We start from the raw sequence: 22,670 nt of genomic DNA on the forward strand, positions 1-22,670 counted from the left end.
GTCTGTGAAAGCGTTATTTGGAGCCGATTACTGCTCACTGTGTTTTAAAACATTCCAAAACATTGAAAGACTTCATACTCATTCTTGTCCATATTCATGCAATAGGTGTCGAACACGTGAGTATCATAGTGGTGAATTGGTGTTGTGTAGTGATTGTTTTCGGTATTACAGAGGAAATATCTGTTTCGACGCTCATAAAAAAAACAACCACTGCTCGGCATATCACCGATGTCGTGAGTGTTTCGAACGTTCACCACACAGAAACAACACAAATGCAAACCCCTGGATTATTGCAAAAATTGTAAGATAGTTCACATGCCACAGCACTGCTATGTGCAGAAACCAGCGGACCCTAAAAAACCTGTATCTATAATTTATTTCGACACCGAGACTGTGTTGCATGAGGGTGAGCATATACCAGTGCTCTGTGTAGCAAGCTTTGGAGAAGAACTGCGTTCATACCAGGGACCCAACTGTGTCACAGCATTCATGGACGAGATTTTTGGAGTTCGTGAATCGTCAAAACGTGCTCGCGATGGTCGAAATATTAGCCACATCGAACCCAAATACAAAGATGTGCGGATAATAGCACACAATTTGCGAGGCTTCGATGGCTACTTCGTACTGACTTACCTCTACTGTAAGAACTTCGAACCTCGTGTTATTTTTGACGGCTCTAAAATATTAGGAATTTATCATTTGAAACTAAATCTCATCTTCTTAGATTCTTATTCGTACTTATCAGTTCCCCTTAGAAGGTTACCTGCAATGTTCGAATTACCCGAGGTTCAAAAAGGATTCTTTCCTCATGCATTCCATACTCTACAAACTACAGATTATGTAGGTCCTATTCCAGACCAAAAACATTTCAAACCCGAATTTATGTCGAAGGATGATAGTGTAGAGTTCCAAACATGGTACTGCCAGAAGAAAGACCAATCATATGACTTAAAGGCAGAGCTCCTTGCATATACACTTGACGATGTACGGGTATTACGTGACAGTTGTAATAAGTTCAGATCTCTCCTAATCGAAATCTCCGACGTCGATCCGTTCAACCAAGATATCACCATAGCAGGAACGTGTAGTAGAATTTTCGCTAGGAACTTTCTACCCCAAAACACGATGGCTATCGTGTTTTGGGGGATATCGACCCGCGATATCCCCCCAGGGGGGTATCGCGGGTCGAACATCCAAAGTCGAAAAGCAATTGCATGGCTGTCATGGCTAGAACAACAAGAGAACGCACCGATACGACATGCCCGTTCGGTGGGGGGTGAGGCTCGGATTGGGCCCTTTTTCGTCGATGGGATCCGAGATAAAACAGTTTACGAGTTTCATGGTTGTTATTTTCACGGATGTAGGATCTGCTATCGAGGTAATACGCTACAGACAAACAGAAATCTACCCATGTCAGTTCTCTATGAAGAAACGTTGGATCGTGAAACGTTTCTGAAAAACCAAGGCTACAACTTGGTTTATATATGGGAATGTCAATTCGATGAAATGAGAAAAAATAACCCCGTCTTGAACGCCTTTGTAGCCAATTTTAATATAACAGATCCGATTACCCCTAGAAGTGCCCTCAGAGGTGGTCGTGTGGATTGTTTTAAACTGTACCACAAAACAGATGAAAACGAGCAGATTCATTATATGGATTTTTGCTCCCTATACCCCTGGGTGTGTAAATACGGAGTGTATCCGCGTGGCCATCCAAATGTTATTCTGAGAGATTTCGATTACAGCAACAGAGCATAATTTGGCATTGCTAGTGCACGCGTGCAAGCACCAGAGAACTTGTTTCTTCCAATATTACCGATAACGTGTAATGCAAAGTTAATTTTTCCTCTGTGTGCAAATTGTGCTCAGGAGGAATCAACTCTCTGTAATCACGAAGATACAACCATAAAAGGCGTATGGACAACTCCAGAACTGTATTTGGCATATGACTATGGCTACAAAGTTGTTGAATTCTACGAAGTGTGGCACTTTGATGAAACACACGAATCGTTGTTTGGTGGGTATATCGATACCTTCTTGAAAATTAAACAAGAGGCTTCGGGGTTGCCTCAGGGTATCGATCGCGACAGCTACATACAAGAATTAAATCAGAAGGAGGGTATTACACTTGATCCTGCTCAAATTAAAAAAAACGCGTCCAGACGTGCTTTGGGAAAGCTGTGTATGAATTCTTTATGGGGTAGGCTTGCCATGCGAACAAATCATGTAAATACCGTTCTATGCACGTCCTACACAAGCCTCGCTGAACACTTCATGGATGATGGTAAAATTATTCACGATGCTCGACTAGTCACTGAAGAAAAAATGCTGATAGCATACACCGTTCTTGAAGGTACAGAAGTCCCATATCGCAAAGGAAACGCCGTAATAGGGTCCTTTGTTGCTTCATACGGTCGAATTAAACTGTATAAAACCATAGCACCTCTGGGAGAGCGTTTAATTTATACAGATACCGGTAGTATGGTATTCTCATATAAGCCAGGCGATACACTTCCATCTACAGGCCACTCACTAGGTGAACTAGTAGATGAATTGGAAGGTGACATTATTTTGGAATTCGCTACTTCAGGACCCAAATCGTATTCGTACAGAACACGCGCGGGCAAATCTGTAACAAAATGTAAAGGCATTACACTAAACGAGAACAACAGCCGACTCGTAAACTTGGATGTAATGCAATCAGCGGCGATGGGTGAACAGGTTGAAGTGACTGTTCCTGTACCGTTCAACGTGAAACGTGACAAATGGCAGTGCAAGCTACTCCATACATCGTTAACTAGGCGGTATGGTTTCACATTTAAGAAGCGTATAGTTGGAGAGGACACCCGTACATTCCCATATGGATAATTCGTGAAAAACACAATCAAAAATGATTCGTCGGTTATAACTCTGTCACTATGTGTTCCTTTATCCACCCCGTCACTTGTGTCGCGGCCGGTGGTACTCAAAGCGGTAAAACTTCCTTCATTCTGTCGCTTATTAAAAACTGCGAACAGCTAATTTCAGTCCCTCCGGAGAGAATAATTTACTGCTACTCGGAAGAGCAGGATCCCTTCTTACAGTTTCCAAACGTTGAATTCGTAAAAGGCTTGAAACTGCCCGAAGTCGATAGACGTGTCAGAAATCTAATTATAATCGACGATCTCCTACACGTTGCAAAAGACAGTTCCGAAATCGCTGAAATATTCATTAAAGGAAGCCATCACAGGAACACAAGTATCTGTCTTCTCTCCCAAAATTTGTTCTGTCAGGGTAGCCAATATAGGACCATCAGTCTTAACTCACACTATTTAATCGTTTTTAAAAATCCCAGAGATTCCCGACAAATATCTCACCTAGCCTCGCAAGTATTTCCCGGGCGTTCAAGTGTTCTAGTCGATATTTCTAAGGAGGCCACAGAAAAACCATTCTCATATTTATTACTGGACTTTCGACAAGATACGCCAGAACAATTACGTCTGCGCTCGTGCATATTACCAGAGGACGGCCCGTCAATCGCATATGTACCTACATGGCTAAAAGGCTCCGAAAACATAGTGACTTCATCAGGTTTTTGTCTGGTGCCAGCCCCAAGCAAGCAAATACAATTTTGAGACAGGCATCACATTCTCAGGTGACTGTTTTGTGCGAACTGTGTAAGAATTTAAAGAGGTAACATACCAATCACCCACAAAGAACGTCTTAGACTGCAGCGCAAAAAGAAACTGCTGCGTGTTCTAGCGGATAAAAAGGTCCCCTTCACAAGGCGACGGAGACTTATTACCCAGCAAGGAGGTGCACTGTTTCCCTTATTGGGCAGTCTGATAATTCCACTGATAACATCACTAATAAGAAAATGAACGACTCGTTCAAAAAATATTTACTACTGGCACCACCAGAACACCAACGGATGATTTCTCTGGACGAAGAGATGTCCGAAATTCTGAAGAGGCAGGACTTGTCGATTGAATCCAAGGTGAAGGCCTACCTTCAAACATTGCAGGCTTTTCTGGGACTGAAGAAGAAAAGCGGGCCTCCGGAGGAGGCCCTCGTGCTCCCTCCCGCGGCGGCCGGCGAAAAGCGCACGCCCAAACGTGCAAGGAAGAAACCGTCGATTCTGACATCTCCCCGTCGCTTGAGAGGAAAGAAAATACAGTGGATAAGCATGTAAGTACACAATTTTTTTTTTAATTTGTTTATTTAATGATCGATTACATCTAAAGTAGCAATAATATCATTGCCACACAAATTTTTACAATAACATTCGTTAACAATCTGTCTCATAGTAACACCGCGACATCTATGGGTTAAAAAGAAAACACAATGCAGTCCACAAGCTATAGATTCCCGATGTTGTATTACAGTCTTGTTATGAGTCCACTTGCGACTTTGCCTTTTCAGAAACGTCGCAAAATCTTCGGGCGGGGGGCGGGCAAACGTGTCGAAGTAATCGGCTTCTTCTTCTTCTACGAGGTAAATAGCTATCCAATGGGTTCCTGGCCTGTCGGATGGATCGGTGTTGACAACTAGAAGAAACGGTTTACTAAGAATGTTCGTAGGCAGTTCGTCACGAGCACATACACTTATGGGGTAATCTTTAACAACACTTTCCAACAAACTTGCTATTTCTTTAGTGTTCATAATCCAGAAGAACGGATCTGTCTTTTGTCAGCGAAACCACGTTCTCGAATTCACTGTACAAGACGCACGTGACGTTTTCAGGCAATGGTGATGAAAATTTAAGTTCGAGACGTACGCTCCCCCGTTTCAGTGCACTAACGTGTTCCCCGATGGCGTTTTCGTCCGGTGATAGGTCAAAACCGTACAATACATTACCGACTGAATACTCGGAATATGACAAATCGTTTCCGGTGTCTTCCATCCATTTATTTAATGAAGAGAAGAGCGACAGATACGATCTCGTATACTGTCCTGTCTTGAAGTCGGGAGTCAGTGGTATTGACGGGTACTGAATGCCATCGGCAGTCACTTGTAAGTAACACATGTTGAAGTGAGAGAAGTTAAAAGGATTACGAGAGTACGATCCATTGAAACCTTCGCTCGACACCAAACCCACAATCACGCGCGATGGAATTTGTCCTAGGAATATATTATCACGTGTGGAATCTACCATTCCTTTGGGAATAGAAAAGTATGTAACGTTCACGCGATTAATCGGGTACACGAGCGGGTTCTTCTCTAAAACACTGATGTATGCTAGTTGAATCTGAGGATTCAATTTCACTTTACGTACGAATAACGTTGCTTCCATAATGTTCAACTTGGCAGTTGACGAATCGTTGGAAAGCAAACAAAATTCGGGGGAACTTCTTACCAGTCGTAAACGGAGGGAGACGTTATTCACTATGTATTTAGATTGGTGACACAGATCGAGTCGAAGTCTTCCTAACATCTCTGCAGTTTTCGATTTTCAGAAGGATTTCGATCGTTGGTACATACCACTATCGTCCTTCTCGAACATCTGTTTAACATCGGGGTACTGATCTTTGACGTACATCTCAGTTGTCAGTTGCGAATTCTTGGCTTCCCGTCCATAGTTAAGAAGCGTTTCCAGGTATGCACAATAAGGGTACGTATTCGACGATGGGTTAATCAGTTTGTCTTGTACAAAGAGATCGACTTGACTGAATAGAGAGTGAAAGAAATTGTTAACCACTCCTACTTTATCATTTTCTTCCAGATCTTTTCCATCTCTTCTCGTGATTCGCACCTTCAGCCGCAAATAACTTTTCCCGAGGTCTAGATACTCTTCTGAAGTCCCCGGAATATAGAATTCGATCGGGCCTACACTATCTACAGATGCCAGAGGAAGGAAAGTAATATACGGCGACCGTTTGACACACATATTAGTGGCAGGTTTACTCAGACATCATAACTTCCATCGAAAATATCGCGACGTCTACGTTTACCACCGCTCTGATTACGCACCTTGTCTTTAATGGCTTGCCCTACTTCTGATACACGATTTAAAAACGAACGCTTCGGTGGAACACCTGGTATGACATCATCGACAATATTACGTCCTGCTGATAGCACTTGCCGACCGATGAAAGCTGCTGCTGGTTTGAGTATCGGTGTGAGAAAACGGAATGCTGTGCGGAAGATGCTTCCTAAACCGTAACCTCTCTGGATAGATGGCCCAGCGAAGTAGGGGTTCCCCCCTGCTTGCATTGTGTAGTAATGGACGTACGCATTCATCGTTCACGGAAATGTAGTTTAATTGTAGTCTTTCCGTCACTGAACGGCACGAATTCACCGCTATCTGTACGCACTTGGATGGATACTGTATGGAACGTGCTTAACTGGAGGGGGTAATAATCTAAATGTGATAACTCTCCTTTATTGGAAAACGATACGACACGTAACAGTGGCGCTTTCGTGTCGCCTACAACCTGATCCTCAATTAGATTACAATAGACGAAATAGGAACTGACACCCCTATATATATCTGCCTGGTACTTAGCGTAAACTCTGCCTTCTAAGTCTCTGCCTAGTTTTTCGAAACCTAACATCTGACCAAGTCCTGTTTTTGGGAAGTGAAGGTAAACTGATGGATCGATTTCGATAGACACTATACCTATGGAGTTCACTTTTGCGTCGAGTTGGGGTGCCAGCTTCATCATGGCGTTAAGCACCTGTGATATACTTTTGTAGTTCCCTCGTGGTAGTTTACAGACCTGAACAGCTTCTGCTTTCACACCCCGATATGTGATCGTTCTATTGGGTGCTTCTTTAGGCATTGTGATTTCCTTCTTGGAAACCCACTCGCCGACATGATAATTTCGGAAAATATGGAACCCTCCTTGATCCTCGCTAAATGTCTTATCGAGACCTATAACCCTTGTAAAAACTTTAGAGATTTTCACCGTACCCTCGTTCTTCACCATTAACGTGAACTGTTCTTTCGTTCCGTCTGTTTTCACTTTCAGTTGAATGTCACTGTCGACAGAATTAACATCATCGATAAGTTTTGAGGAAGTGGTATACTTTTCTTTTAATACTGTCATCGCTCTGACTTCTTTTTTCTTTTTGGGGTACAGTGAGAATATGTTCCATCCATCGGAGATATTATCCCATGAAAGAGGGAATTGTACTTCGGCAAGTGCTACTTCCCATTTACCAGAGAGAGAAACAGCATTAGGCAGTTCCACTGTGAATTGTGACTGAGAATTTCTGGGATGCAGATCCATACTAGCATTACTGGGTAGTGTAAGGAAAAACATCTTGTGAGCTGACCCAACTGTTGAAGCTTTGTGGGTAGCCTAACCATTTGACTAATAACTGACGTTGTCCTCTAATTGTCTTTTGTTTAAGTACCTTTTCAATGGGGTAGACGTCAGGGGGTAGATTATCGTCAAAGTTAACTTTCTGTAACTGTGTTTCGTAAAACATTCCTTCTGTCTGCTCACCATCATGGCCTGTCACACTGTACACAACAGGGTTACGCTTCAAAACACGTGTAATAGTAAACACTTCTCTCGTCCAATCCCCCAGTAACCTTTGCGAAAAGGGTGAGATCCGCTGCTCAAAACAACTCTATCTCCGATTTTAAATTTCGGTTTCAGGGTTTTGGTATGGCTGTGGTAGAGTCTATTATACACTTCTTCTTCGTTAGCAAGAGTGACTTTTACAGGGGCCATACCAATAGAACGATGGGTAGTACAATTATATGTAGCCACAATATCGTCGAGTACGTGAATATATTTCTGACTTTTGGAATAAGAAATCCACTTATAAATTTTTTCTTTCAGTGTACGAATGAACCGTTCGGCAATAGCTGCCTTTTTTCTGATCTTGTTGTATAGAAATTGATACCAAGGGAAAGGAATAACCGACGAAGAGGAGCATTAGTGAATTCTTTTCCTTGGTCAGTGTTAACACAAAATGGTGTTTCTTCTTCGAAAATAGATTTGAATGCCTGCACCACCTCGTTGGCTTTTTTGCTTTTCAGTTTTCTGACCCAAGAATATCGCGAGAAGCAGTCCACACAAACCAGAAGGTAACGATATCCATCGTTTGAGTCGGCGAGAGCCGACAGGTCACCTAGGTCACATTGAAAAGTGTGATTAAGTCCGGGAACTTTAATTTGGTTTCTCCGAAAATTAATTCTTTGCTGTCGATGTCTCACGTAAGTAGGTTGACTAGCTAGGAATTCGCGCACAACACGTCTGGGTAATTTAGTGTTTTTGAAGAGCATCAATAGAACTGAAACTACCTATTACTTTAGGATTATAATAGTCTGCTAACATTTCTCTATCTCCACAGGTAGGAATGGACAGTGTCGAAGACATCGCACTACTTATATTTGTCATCATCCTGATAGTGATTATTATTATCTCGGAACCGCAGCTTGAAGATTGGAGGATGGACTGCTTCCACACATCTGAAAATGTTACTGTTTGTTCATAGATGTACCTTTTTTTAAAAATATTCATTAAAAAGCAGAAATTCTTTGGTGTTTGAGTTTTTTTTGATTTCAGGAAATGAGTCAATAAAATGGTTTACACACATAAGTTAAGACAATAATAAAGGGTTACAATAATAATAAAAAGGCTCTAATTAAAAAAAAAATGTGTCTTCATATTGAATCTCTAAGGAAACGAACCTATAAAAAGGTTTACTCACACACAAGAAAAAAAGACTCAGATGGATTAGTTAATAAATACTATGACAAGACAATGAATTTTCTTTTTATCAAAGGATCGATAAAGGTTTAAAACTGTGAGAAGACACATGCGAAAGAAAATATTTTTTATCACTTTTAAAAATAAAAAGTGATGGAGGATGTTCTCATGTTGCTACATTACACAATTAACACAAATATTCCGATGACCTTATTTGATATGTTTATCGCTTCAGTAAATAAAAAGTGATGGAGGATGTGCTCATGCTGCGACATTTATAGGGTCAGTCTCCAGGGAATCATCCAACTGTCCATTTTTTTTTCCTCTAACAATTGTAGTTACCTTTAAACATTCTCTGTCCTCGATTCCACTACAGTAGTTGTTATCGAATGGAAATTTGTTCCGAAATAGTACAACATCCTTTTCTGATCTAGATGCATAGTAATTGATAGCAAGAATGTGTGTTATTTCCGTATTAACACTTATTCTTCTTGAGTTATACTGTTAAACACATATCCTGGGTGATGCATGCCTAATAAAATTATGCAACACAGGATGTGTAGACCACTTTATATATGAGCTGTATACCGTCTGTCGTTACATTCACCATTTTTCTACAACTGTTGTGTTTTTCGGGTCTACTAGTCAGTACTATGGAGCCACGTAGCGAATACATGCGTTTTCCCCGTCATTCGCAAGGACTCGGTAGTAGACCTTTCCTCAACTGGTTGGGGGAGGTTGAACTCCCAGACAGCTACATAAAACAGCAAAAAGGAAGAAGATGTAGTGAAAACATGCGTTTTCCCCGCCATTCGCAAGGACTCGGTAGTAGACCCTTCCACAACTGGTTGGGGGAGGTTGAACATCCAGACAACTACATAAAACAGCAAAAAGGAAGAAGATGTAGCAAAAACATGCGTTTTCCTCACCATTCGCAAGGACTCGGTAGTAGACCCTTCCTCAAGTGGTTGGGGGAAGTTGAACTTCCAGACAGCTACATAAAACAGCAAAAAAGAGAGAAGATGTAGCGAAAACATGCGTTTTCCTCGCCATTCGCAAGGACTCGGTAGTAGACCCTTCCTCAACTGGCTTCCAGACAACTACATAAAACAGCAAAAAGGAAGAAGATGTAGCGAAAACATGCGTTTTCCTCGCCATTCGCAAGGACTCGGTAGTAGACCCTTCCTCAACTGGTTGGGGGAAGTTGAACTTCCAGACAGCTACATAAAACAGCAAAAAGAGAGATGTAGCGAAAACATGCGTTTTCCTTGCCATTCGCAAGGACTCGGTAGTAGACCCTTCCTCAACTGGTTGGGGGAAGTTGAACTTCCAGACAGCTACATAAAACAGCAAAAAGAGAGAAGATGTAGCGAAAACATGCGTTTTCCTCGCCATTCGCAAGGACTCGGTAGTAGACCCTTCCTCAACTGGCTTCCAGACAGCTACATAAAACAGCAAAAAGGAAGATGTAGCGAAAACATGCATTTTCCTCGCCATTCGCAAGGACTCGGTAGTAGACCCTTCCTCAACTGGCTTCCAGACAGCTACATAAAACAGCAAAAAGGAAGAAGATGTAGCGAAAACATGCGTTTTCCCCAACCATTCGCAAGGACTTGGCAGTAGCCCCTTCCTCAACTAGCTTCCAGACAGCTACACAAAACAGCAAAAAAGGAAGATGTAGCGAAAACATGCGGTTTCCCCAGCCAATCGCAAGGACTCGGTAGTAGACACTTCTCAACTGTCTTCCAGACAGCTACATAAAACAACAAAAAGGAAGAAGATGTAGCGAAAACATGTGTTTTCCCAGCCATTCGCAAGGACTCGGCAGTAGATCCTTCCTCAACTGGCTGGAGGAAGATGAACTTCCAGACAATTACATAAAATCGATGGGTACGTGGATTCGTCCGAGTTAAAAGGCAGGACTTATTTCATTTGTTGATTGAGTGCGTACATGTAAGTCGGAAATTTTTTCATTTGTTGATTGATTGAATACATGTATGGCTAATTAAAATGTATTTTCTTTTTATCAAAGGCTGAAATTTTCTTTGGAGTTTGAGTTTTGGATTTTTAGGAAATGTGTCAATAAAATGGTTTACACACACAACTTAAGAAGATATACAATAATAAATTGTATTTTCAAAAAAGGTTTACATGCACACAAGAAAAAGACTCTGGTACGGTAAAAAAAAAATTAAAATAGAGAAATATACGAAATATGAACTAAAAAGAATTCGGTAAGCATGTGGCGCCATCTAGGGTAGGAAATGAGAACTAATTATAATTTTCAAACCAGAGCTCGTGGTATACTATGCAAATGTGTTTAAATCCCTCCAGATCTTATGCAATTGTGTTTAAAGCCATTTAGAGTTTATGCAAATGTGTTTAAATCCCCATCATATCTACTGCTATCCTCCCCCCAGAAGGGTATCGCGGTTCCAACGTCCAAAGTCGAAAAGCAATTGCATGGCTGTTGTGGCTAGAGCAACAAGAGAACGCAACTATACGACATGCCCGTTCAGAGGGGGAGCGAGGCTCGGATTGGGCCCTTTTTCATCGATGGGATCCGAGATAAAACTGTTTACGAATTTCATGGTTGTTATTTTCACAGATGTAGGATCTGTTATCGAGGTAACACACTACAGACAAACAGAAACCTACCCATGTCAGTTCTCTATGAAGAAACATTGGATCGCGAAAGGTTTCTGAAAAGCCAAGGCTGCAACATTGTTTCCATATGGGAATGCCAATTCGACAAAATGAGAAAAAATAACCCTGTCTTGATCGCTTTTGTAGCCACTTTTAATATAACAGAACCGATTACGCCTAGACGTGTCCTGAGAGGTGGTTGTGTGGACTGTTTTAAACTGTACCACAAAACGGATGAAGACAAACAAATTCGTTATGTGGATTTTTGCTCCCTATACCTCTGAGTGTGTATATACAGGGTGTATCCTTGTAGCCATCCAAAGGTTATTTTGAGAGATTTTGATTACAGCCACAGAGCATACTTTGGCATCGCTAGGGCACATGTGCGAGCACCAGAGAAGTTGTTTCTTCCAATATTACCGATAAAGTGTAATGGAAAGTTAATTTTTCCTTTGTGTGAAAAATGTGCTCAGGAGGAATCAACTCTCTGTAATCACGAAGATACGACCATAAAAGGCACATGGACAAGTCCAGAACTAGACTTGGCACGTGACTACGGCTACAAAATTGTCTAATTCTACGAAGTGTGGCACTTTCATGAAACACATGAATCGTTGTTTGGTGTTTATATCGATTCCTTCTTCATAATTAAACAAGAGGCTTCGGGGTGGCCTCAGAGTGTCGATCGTGACAACTACATCCAAATATTAAAGTGGAAGGAAGGTATTACACGTGATCCAGCACAAATTAAAAAAAAAAACGTCCAAACGCAATCTGCCATGCGAACGAATCGTGTAAATGCTGTTCTATGCTCGTGCTACTCAAGCGTTGTTGAATACTTTCTGGACGATGGTAAAATTATTCACGATGCGCGACTAGTCACTGAAGAAAAAATGCTGATAACATACAGCGTTCTTGAAGGTACAGAAGCCCCATATCGCAAAGGAAACGCTGTAATAGTGTCCTATGTTGCTTCCTACGGACGAAGTAAACTCTGTAAAGTCATCGCACCTCCAGGAGAACGTTCAATTTACGTATAGACATGTAGTTTTCCTGGAAAGGTGATGGCTCTCGTTGTCTAAAGGAAATTTCTTCCGAAACAGTACGAGCTCTATTATTAGGCAAATTAAACAACAGAGGATGTGTAGACTGTGACTGGTATACGTTCTGTCGTTACCCTAAATGCACAAAGAAGCCCTTCAAAACTGAACTGGTCCCAATATCAAAACCAGGAAGCAGTACCGTCGGAACCCAGTCAGCAAAAAAGAAGACGCAACTAAGACATGCGTTTTCCCTGCCATTCGCATGGACTCAGCAGGGAATCGTTCCTGAACTGGTTGGGGGAAGTTCAGCTTCCGGACAGTTATATAAGATCATTGGATTGTTCTCCTCACCCCATCGGAAACACGTCCTTTCGCCCGAGAATATCTACGGCCTGACCACTTCCTCCTTTCTCCAATTGGGTTCTGATTGATCTGATGCTTAAAAGAAACGAAGAAGGAGTTGTGGAGCCTAAGGAATTCGCATTATTGAGCTGGGACCACCAGTTTGTTGTATCAATTCCCCGACCAGGACCCCTCATCTCCTCCTCCCATTTCGGATCATGGTTGAATGGCATCATTAAACAGTACCATACTATATTAACTATCGGAGAAGAAAAGGTGAAGTGCCTCGAAAGAATCTTTCTTTTCAAAATAGTGGTCGTAGAAAAGGTTTTCTGCCTCCCAGACCCATGTTCTTCTTCGACCCCCAAGAACCAGTTTCATCATTGTTCCTGGAATCACCCAAAGGGGCACTGTGCAGTGTATTCTTTCAACATTCTCAAGCACCAGCTGGAATCCATGAGTTATTAAAGTGAGAAGTATCAATACCAAGACCGAGTGGTGGGAATGATTTGTTGTTGTTACTCTTTCTTCTTACTTTCATTTACAATGTAATTTTTCATTAATCCAGTAGTATGTATATTTTTGTAGTAGTTATCAGTTAAGACAATAATAAAGAATTAAAAACTATGAGAAGATATACAATGATAAATAATATATATAATATATTCAATAACTTATCAGTTAAGACAATAATAAAGGATTAAAAACTATGAGCAGATATACAATGATAAAAAGGTTCTAATTAAAAATGTATTTTCAGATTGAATCTCTAAGGAAACGAATCAATAAAATGGTTTACACACATAAGTTAAGACAAAAAGCTCTGACCTACACCAAAGAAAATAGACAATAATAAAAAGTCTTACTCATTTCAATAAAATAGTTTACACACGTAAGTTAAAACAAAAGACTCTGATGGTTTAGGCAATAAAGGGTTGAACACTATGAGAAGACAAGGAATTTACTTTGGTGTTTTTTATCTGCGGAAATGGTTTACATATATAAGTTAACAACAGAAGGCTCTGATGGTTTAGTCAATGAAGGGCTTTATGCAAATGTGTTTAAACCTCATTCAGAACTTTCAGACAACTTTAGGTAAATGTGCTTAAACCTCCAGAGGACTCCCAGATGATGTCAGACTATGCAAATGTGTTTTAACCTCATCCATAATGCCCGGATGATGTCAGACCCCGTGTAAATGTGTTTAAACCTCATCCAGGACGTCCAGACAACTTTATGCAAATGTGTTTAAACCTCCATCACATCTAGTTACCTGTTTTGACCTATCTGAGTTTGTTTCTCCACCAACAGGAAAGTTGCCTTTTAAGGTCATAGTTCCCAGCGCTTCTGCACTGTGAGGGTATGTAGACTGCTTTATATGTGACTGGTATACGTTCTGTCATTACCTTCACCGTTTTCTCCGACTGTTAAGATGAATACCACTCCAAAGAAGAACTATGTGTTTTTTCGGCGCTTCAGCAGACAAACTATTCTACGAGTTCTTCTGATTGATTTCCAGGTATCGATCGTTTTGGAATGTGCCTCGAATTATTTAAGACTAACAGGGATCAATGGATGGAGATGACACAAAAATGGGCAGAAGTTTTACTCTCGGTTCGGGCTCGTGCAAGTGAAACTATTACGTTTAGTGGAGGTTTGCAGATTCAGACTGCGGCTGGTAGTGCTACTATTTCAAATGGTGAGTTATGCGATTTTATTCTTGACTTGTGTGAATGTGAGTATCTCACATAAAATACACATTGTTGACAAATTTGTGACTGTTCTTGGGAAGGAGACTGAACTATTCAGTTTGATGCAAGAATCTGTAATGGACGAACTGGGGTCCGTCCATTACTTCACCTCCGGTGATATCACATTTCAGGAAGCGTACGAGTATATGGTTCGACATCTGATTCCGTATAACACTGAAACATACTTTGTGGCTAGATGTAGTTTCAGTACAAAGAACCAGAATTTAATCGTTATAATATTCTACAAGCAGTACTTGGAATGATATCCGAGTTACGGAAGTGTTATACTGAACGTTATGCTCCATTATTCCCGTTTCATTAGATTACACCTTTTTGTATATTAAAAAGACTGAAATTTTTCATTTGCTGTTTGTGTTTTTCTTGGAGAGTACATGCATGTCTAATTAATAATGTATTATCAGATTGAATCTCTAAGGAAATGAGTCACTAAAATGGTTTAAACGCATAAGACAATGATAAAAACACTCTGATGTTTTTAAATAAATTCAATAAAGGGTTAAACACTATGAGAAGACATACACCAAAGAATATTTACAATAATAAAATATGTAGTTTAATAAAAAGACATTATTATTATTTCGGAACAGCAGCATGAGGATGGAGTGTTTCCATACATCTGGAAATGTTACTGTTTGCTCATAGATGTACCTTTTTAAAACTGTTCGTTAAAAAACAGGAATTTTCTTTGGAGTTTGTGTTTTTTATCTAAGGAAACGTTTACACACATAACTGAAGACAATAATAAAGGGTGAAAAACTATGAGAAGACGTACACCAAAGAAAATATACAATAATAACAAGGCTTACTCATTATTTGTGTTTTTCTAATGACAAGAGGCAATATAATGGTTTACACACATAAGTTAAGACAATAATAAAAATGACTCTGATGGAAGGGATAAACACTATGAGAAGAGAAAGATATAAAATGGTTTACACAAAGACGATAATAAAAATGACTCTGATGGAAGAGTTAAACACTCTGAGATTCTTTGGTGTTTTTTTCTAAGGAAATAGTTTACACATAAGACTCTGATGGTTTAATCAATAAAGGATTGAAAAACATGAGAAGACATACACCAAAGAAAATAGTAGGTATGGTGGTTCAAGGACTCCCAGATGACTTCAGACTCATCCACAACGTCCAGATGATGTCAGACCACGTGATGCACGGTATGCAGTGTTTAAACCTCATCCACACTTTATGCAAATGTGTTTAAACCTCCAATGTGTCTACTTAATTTTGAAGGAGCCACTACAGCAATAAATCTATTAGAGTTCCTCACCACCATGAATCGAGAGTTTGTGCAAATTTATGAAACGGTAAAAGACCCAAAACCAATGACCGTGGAGTGAGTCCTGTGTATGACATCCTGGTTAACTAAATCGATGTATTTTGCTCCGAGCCGCAGCCTATTGGCCACTGAAGATCCCTGGAACGTAATTGATGCCCTGGTGTATGGCATGAGAACTGCAGACCATTCAGACGACGCCAGAAACAAAGAAAATCACTTGGAACTAATAAACTACAGAAGATAAGAATCTCTAGATTACTGATTGTGGCCCTTCAGTAATCTAGAGATTCTTATCTTCTCTAGTTTATTAGTTCCAAGTGATTTTCTTTGTTTCTGGCAAATGTTAAAAAAAAAAAATCGACCATCTTGTTAAAGACAACTGAGACTTCGAATATGGTGGTATAGGAGGACTATTATTTTCTCTCTGTATGTCATTAGACTGTGGGATCAACGACAGACTTGTGAATGTGAATCATACTGGAATAATGCAAATAGCCTATTCACCAGTATACGCAAAAAAAAAAAAAAAAAAAAAAAAAAGAACATATTTATTTTACTTGTTTTATTTAAAAAATAAAACAAAAGAAATAAATAAAAATCATCATAATAATAATCTTTGGAAAGATATAATTTCTCAATAACCTTTTTAACTATACTGCTTAAGGTGAACTCATCGTCTTGCCGGCGAGTTAAGACAACCAAGCTCAACCTAAAGATCTTTTCATGGCAACCAGAGGAGCTGACCCCACAGGAGATCTCTAGAAAGTATCGGCTAACCTTATTTTACACATACGCCAGGCCTAGGAATACTATCTGTATCTGCGGTTGTTCACGTGCACTGCCTTTACCAGCCAAGATGGTTCCAGCAAGCACTGAACTGACTAATTCGCTGTGTATACAGATCCTGTCGGCCTTGTGTCTTCGCCAAGCTGAGAAATTAGGCCCTACGACTGAAGAACGAAAAGAGAAAGAAGTTCTGTTCGCTCCTAATAGTGAACACACCCTGAGAATGTACCCGAATCTATTGTATTGTATTTGTCTCAACATGCACTGAACTCGATACATGGAGTTCTGCCTAAGAGAACAATAGAGACAATATGCTCTGGACTTCGGAGGTAGATGGCTTGTATCCAGCCAGACAGGGTTTCCTATAAATATAAAGCCAAATAGAAAACTTAAACGAGCAAATACCGAGATCTACATTTGCTTGCAGGGGAACAATTTTTTCAAATGTTCAAACAAATGTTTAAGCAAATTATCGGGTACGTAAACCAGGGAGGAAAATTCAGCCATGTTCGTTTATGTGTATCCGCCGACACCCTAAAAACACCGATTAATCTGCCATTTATGAAAATATCAGAACTGACATTAGATCGAATTATGGATGCATTTTTTCAGTGTAGATCAATCGCGAAGTTGGTTTCTAATAACAGACTCTCTCTCACAGTCGACATCGTGCTGATAAACATAACGAATAAAGGTGGTGCTGCTCATTCCCAAAATATAAAAAAAAGAACTATTGTACATTTAAACAGCTTCTTAGAAAAGAAGAAGTGCGTCAGACTTTCCAAATGTGTTTAAACCTCATCCAGGACTTTCAGACAACTTCATGGAAATGCATTTAAACCTCCATCACATCTAGTTACCTGTTCTGACCTATCTGAATTTGTTTCTCCACCAACAGGAAAGTTGCCTTTTAAGGTCATAGTTCCCAGCGCTTCTGCACTGTGAGGATGTGTAGACTGCTTTATATGTGACTGGTATACGTTCTGTCATTACCTTCACCGTTTTCTCCGACTGTTAAGATGAGTACCACTCCAAAGAAGAACTATGTGTTTTTTCGGCGCTTCAGCAGGAAAACTATTCTACGAGTTCTTCTGATTGATTTCCAGGTATCAATCGTTTTGGAATGTGCCTCGAATTATTTAAGACTAACAGGGATCAATGGATGGAAATGACACAAAACTGGGCAGAAGTATTACTCTTAGTTCGGGCTTGTGCAAGTGAAATTATTACGTTTCGTGGAGGTTTGGAGATTCAGACTGCGGCTGGTCGTGCGACTATTTCAAATGGTGAGTTATGCGATTTTATTCTTGACTTGTATGAATATGAGTGTCTCTCACATAAAATACACATTGTTGACGAATCGAATTTGTCACTGTTCTTGGGAAGGAGACTGAACTATTCAGTTTGATGCAAGAATCTGTAATGGATGAACTGGATGTTTATGTCACCATCGTTGCATCACGTCCGGTGATATCACATTTCAGTAAACGTACGAGCATATGGTTCGACATCTGATTCCGTATAGCACTGTAACATACTTTATGGCTAGATGTAGTTTCAGCACAAAGAACCAGAATTTAATCCATATGATATTCTACAAGCAGTACTTGGAATGATATCCAAGTTACGGAAGTGTTACACTGAACGTTATGCTCCATTATTCCCGTTTCATTAGACTACACCTTTATGTATATTAAAAAGACTGAAATTCTTCTTTGCTGTTTGTGTTTTTCTTTGAGAGTACATGCATGTCTAATTAAAAATGTATTATCAGATTGAATCTCTAAGGAAACGAGTCACTAAATTGGTTTAAACGCATAAGACAATGATAAAAACACTGATGTTTTTAAATAAAGTCAATAAAGGGTTAGACACTATGAGAAGATATACACCAAAGAATATTTACAATAATAAAATAGTTTAACAATAATAAAAAGACATTATTATTATTTCGAAACAGCAGTATATGGATGGAGTGTCCATATATCTGGAAATGTTACTATTTACTCTTAGATGTACCTTTTTAAAACTGTTCATTAAAAAACAGGAATTTTCTTTGGAGTTTGTGTGTTTTATCTAAGGAAACGTTTACACACATAACTTAAGACAATAATAAAGGGTGAAAAACTATGAGAAGACGTACACCAAAGAAACTATAAAATAATAACAAGGATTACTCATTATTTGTGTTTTGCTATTGACAAGATTCAATATAATGGTTTACACACATAAGAAGTGCGTCGTCAAAATTAGGAATAATGATAATATATGAATGGGACGTGCAATAGTAACAACACAAATACAAACCCCTGGATTATTGTGAAAAATGTAAGGTAGTTCACAGCCACAGCACTGCTATGGTCATAAACCAGTGGACCCTAAAAAGCCCGTATCTATAATTTATTTCGACACCGAGAGGGTGTGGCATCAGGGTGAAAATATACCACTGCTCTGTGTAGCAAGCTTTGGAGAAGAAGTGCGTTCATATGAGGGCCCCAACTGTGTCACAGCGTTCCTGGACGAGATTTTTGAAGTTCGTGAATCGTCAAAACGTGGTCGCAACGGTCGAAACATTAGCCACCTCGAACCCAAATAGAACGATGTGCGGATAATAGCGCACAATTTGCGAGGCTTCGATGGTTACTTCGTACTGACATACCTCTACTGTAAGAACTTCGAACCTCGAGTTATTTTTGATGGTTCTAAAATATTAGGAATTTACCATTTGAAACTGAATCTCACCTTCTTAGATTCATATTCGTACATATCCGTTCCCCTTAGGAGGTTACCTGCAATGTTCGAATTACCTGAGGTTCGAAAAATATTCTTTCCGCATGCATTCCATACTCTACAAACTGCAGATTATGTGGGTCCTATTTCCGACGAAAAACATTTCAAACGTGAATTTATGTCAAACGAACACCGTGTCGAGTTCCAAGCATGGTAGGGCGAGAAGAAAGACCAATTGTACAACTTAAAGGCAGAACTCATTGCCTATACACTCGACAATGTACGAGTATTACGTGACAGCTGTAATAAGTTCAGGTCTCTCCTCATCAAAGTCTCTGACGTCGACCCGTTCATCCAAGATATCACCATTGCGGGAACGTGTAGTAGAATTTTCGGTAGAAACTTTCTACCCCAAAACACGTTGGCTATCCTCCCCATCGCGGGTCCAACGTTCAAAGTCGAAAAGCAATTGCATGGCTGTTGTGGCTAGAGCAACAAGAGAACGCACCTATACGACATGCCCGTTCAGAGGGGGGGGGCGAGGCTCGGATTGGGCCCTTTTTCATCGATGGGATCCGAGATAAAACTGTTTACGAATTTCACGGATGTAGGATCTGTTATCGAGGTAACACACTACAGACAAGCAGAAACCAACCCATGTCAGTTCTCTATGAGGAAACATTGGATCGCGAAACGTTTCTGGAAAGCCAAGGCTACAATATGGTTTCCATATGGGAATGTCAATTCGACCTAATGAGAAAAAATAACCCTGTCTTGAATGCTTTTGTAGCCACTTTTAATATAACAGAACCGATTACGCCTAGAAGTGTCCTGAGAGGTGGTTGTGTGGACTGTTTTAAACTGTACCACAAAACGGATGAAGACGAACAAATTCGTTATGTGGATTTTTGCAACCTATACCTCTGAGTGTGTAAATACGGGGTGTATCCTTGTAGCCATCCAAAGGTTATTTCGAGAGATTTCGATTACAGCCACAGAGCATAGGGCACGCGTGCGAGCACAAGAGAAGTTGTTTCTTCCAATATTACTGATAACGTGTAATGGAAAGTTAATTTTTCCTCTGTGTGAAAAATGTGCTCAGGAGGAATCAACTCTCTGTAATCACGAAGATACGACCATAAAAGGCGTATGGACAACTCCAGAACTAGACTTGGCACGTCACTACGGCTAAGAAATTGTCGAATTCTACGAAGTGTGGCACTTTCATGAAACACACGAATCGTTGTTTGGGGATTATATCGATTCCTTCTTCATAATTAAACAAGTGGCTTCGGGGTGGCCTCAGAGTGTCGATCGTGACACCTACATCCAAGAATTAAAGTGGAAGGAAGGTATTACACTTGATCCAGCACAAATTAAAAAAACCCGTCCAGTCGAAACGCGACCTGCCATGCGAACGAATCGTGTAAATACTGTTCTATGCTCGTCCTACTCAAGCGTTGTTGAATACTTTCTGGACGATGGTAAAATTATTCACAATGCGCGACTAGTCAGTGAAGAAAAAATGCTGATAGCATACAGCGTTCTTGAAGGTACAGGAGCCCCATATTGCAAAGGAAACGCTGTAATAGGGTCCTATGTTGCTTCCTACGGACGAAGTAAACTCTGTAAAGTCATCGCACCTCTAAGAGAACGTTCAATTTACGTATAGACGTGTAGTTTTCCTGGAAAGGTGATGGCTCTCGTTGTCTAAAGAAAATTTGATCCGAAACAGCATGAGCTCTATTATTAGGCAAGTATCCTGTTAGGCAAACATTCTCGGGAAAGTTTGTCTAATAAAATTAAACAACAGAGGATGTGTAGACTGCTTTATATGTGACTGGTGTACATTCTATCGTTACCCTAAATGCCCAAAGAAGCCCTTCAAAACTGAATTGGTCCCAACATCAAAACCAGGAAGCAGTACCGACGGAACCCAGTCAGCAAAAAAGAAGACGCAATGGAGACATGCGTTTTCCCCGCCATTCGCATGGACTCAGCAGGGTACCATTCCTCAACTGGTTGGGGGAAGTTCAACTTCCGGACAGTTATATAAGATCGTTGGGTCATTCTCCTCACCCCCATCGGGAACATGTACTTTCCCCGAGAATATCTACGGCCCCACCACTCCCTCCTTTCTCTAATTGGATTCTGTTTGATCTGATGCTTAAAAGAAACGAAAAAGGAGTGATGGAGCCTAAGGAATTCGCATTATTGAGCTAGGACCACCAGTTTGTTGCATCAATTCCCCGATCAGGAACCCTCATCTCCTCCTCCCGTTTTGGATCATGGTTGAATGGCATCATTAAACAGTACCATACTATATTGACTATCGGAGAAGAAAAGGTGAAGTGCCTCGAAAGAATCTTTCCGTTCAAAATGGTGGTCGTAGAAAAGGTTTTCTGCCTCCCAGACCCATGTTCTTCTTCGACCCCCAAGAACCAGTTTCATCATTGTCCCTGGAATCACCCGGAAGGGCACTGTGCAGTGTATTCTATTAACATTCTCAAGCACCAGCTGGAATCCATAGGAGTGATTAAAGTGAGAAGTATCCCTGCCACGACCGAGTGGTGGGAATGATTTGTTGTTGTTACTCTTCCTTCTTACTTATATTTAGAATGTAATTTTTTTATTAATCCAGTAGTATGTATATTTTTGTACTAGTTATCAGTTAAGACAATACTAAAGGGTTAAAATTATGAGAAGATGTACAATGATAAAAATTAAAAATGTATTTTCAGATTGAATCTCTAAGGAAACGAATCAATAAAATGGTTTTCACACATAAGTTAAGACAAAAGGCTTTGACAATACACCCAAGAAAATAAACAATAATAAAAAGTCTTACTCATTTCAATAAAACAGTTTATACACATAAGTTAAGACAAAAGACTCTGATGGTTTAGGCAATAGAGGGTTAAACACTATGAGAAGACAAGGAATTTCCTTTCGTGTTTTTTATCTAAGGCAATCGTTTACACACATAAGTTACAACAAAAGGCTCTGATGGTTTAGTCAATGAAGGGATTTATGCAAATGTGTTTAAACCTCATCCAGGACGTTCAGATAACTTTATGCAAATGTGTTTAAACCTCCAGAGGACTCCCAGATGATGTCAGACTATGCAAATGTGTTTAAACCTCATCCACAACGCCCGGATGATGTCACACCATGTCCAAATGTGTTTAAACCTCATCCAACATGTTCAGGCAAATATGTTTAAACCTCCATCATATCTACCTGTTTTGACATATCTGAGTTTTTTTGTCCATCAACAGAAAATTCGCCTTTTAAGGTCATAGTTCCCAGCGCTTTTGTGCTGCGAGGATGTGTAGACTACTTTATATGTGACTGGCATACGTTCTGTCGTTACATTCACCGTTTTCTACAACTTATAAGATGAGTACCACTC

At 40.1% G+C, this 22,670-nt stretch overlaps 3 protein-coding genes across 3 annotated transcripts; 1 reads left to right on the plus strand and 2 right to left on the minus strand.

Moving 5' to 3' along the window:
- Positions 1–315: 315 nt before the first annotated feature.
- Positions 316–2,868, plus strand: LOC150091980 (uncharacterized). Its single transcript, XM_090370631.1, has 2 exons — positions 316–1,680; positions 1,870–2,868. The coding sequence occupies exons 1-2, from the start codon at positions 316–318 to the stop codon at positions 2,866–2,868; spliced, it is 2,364 nt and encodes a 787-aa protein (XP_090226757.1).
- Positions 2,869–4,630: 1,762 nt separating this feature from the next.
- LOC150091981 (uncharacterized protein F54H12.2-like) lies at positions 4,631–5,413 on the minus strand. Its single transcript, XM_090370644.1, has one exon. The coding sequence runs from the start codon at positions 5,411–5,413 to the stop codon at positions 4,631–4,633; it is 783 nt and encodes a 260-aa protein (XP_090226770.1).
- An 18-nt stretch (positions 5,414–5,431) lies between these two features.
- On the minus strand, positions 5,432–5,866 carry LOC150091982 (uncharacterized protein F54H12.2-like). The gene has a single exon (XM_090370657.1). The coding sequence runs from the start codon at positions 5,864–5,866 to the stop codon at positions 5,432–5,434; it is 435 nt and encodes a 144-aa protein (XP_090226783.1).
- Between the last annotated feature and the right edge of the window lie 16,804 nt (positions 5,867–22,670).

Source organism: Mastigoproctus giganteus, chromosome 1 (genome assembly GCF_048544385.1).
Source record: "Mastigoproctus giganteus isolate SK-2022 chromosome 1, ASM4854438v1, whole genome shotgun sequence".
Classification (NCBI taxonomy): Eukaryota; Metazoa; Arthropoda; class Arachnida; order Uropygi; family Thelyphonidae; genus Mastigoproctus; species Mastigoproctus giganteus.

Excerpts from the sequence above, each read along its gene's own strand:
- LOC150091980 (XM_090370631.1), top strand. The coding sequence starts at position 316 with ATGCCACAGCACTGCTATGTGCAGAAACCAGCGGACCCTAAAAAACCT. Across the intron at positions 1,681-1,869 it reads TTTGCTCCCTATACCCCTGG|GAGGAATCAACTCTCTGTAA; the intron begins GTGTGTAAATAC and ends AATTGTGCTCAG.
- LOC150091982 (XM_090370657.1), bottom strand. The coding sequence starts at position 5,866 with ATGTGTGTCAAACGGTCGCCGTATATTACTTTCCTTCCTCTGGCATCT.
- LOC150091981 (XM_090370644.1), bottom strand. The coding sequence starts at position 5,413 with ATGTTAGGAAGACTTCGACTCGATCTGTGTCACCAATCTAAATACATA.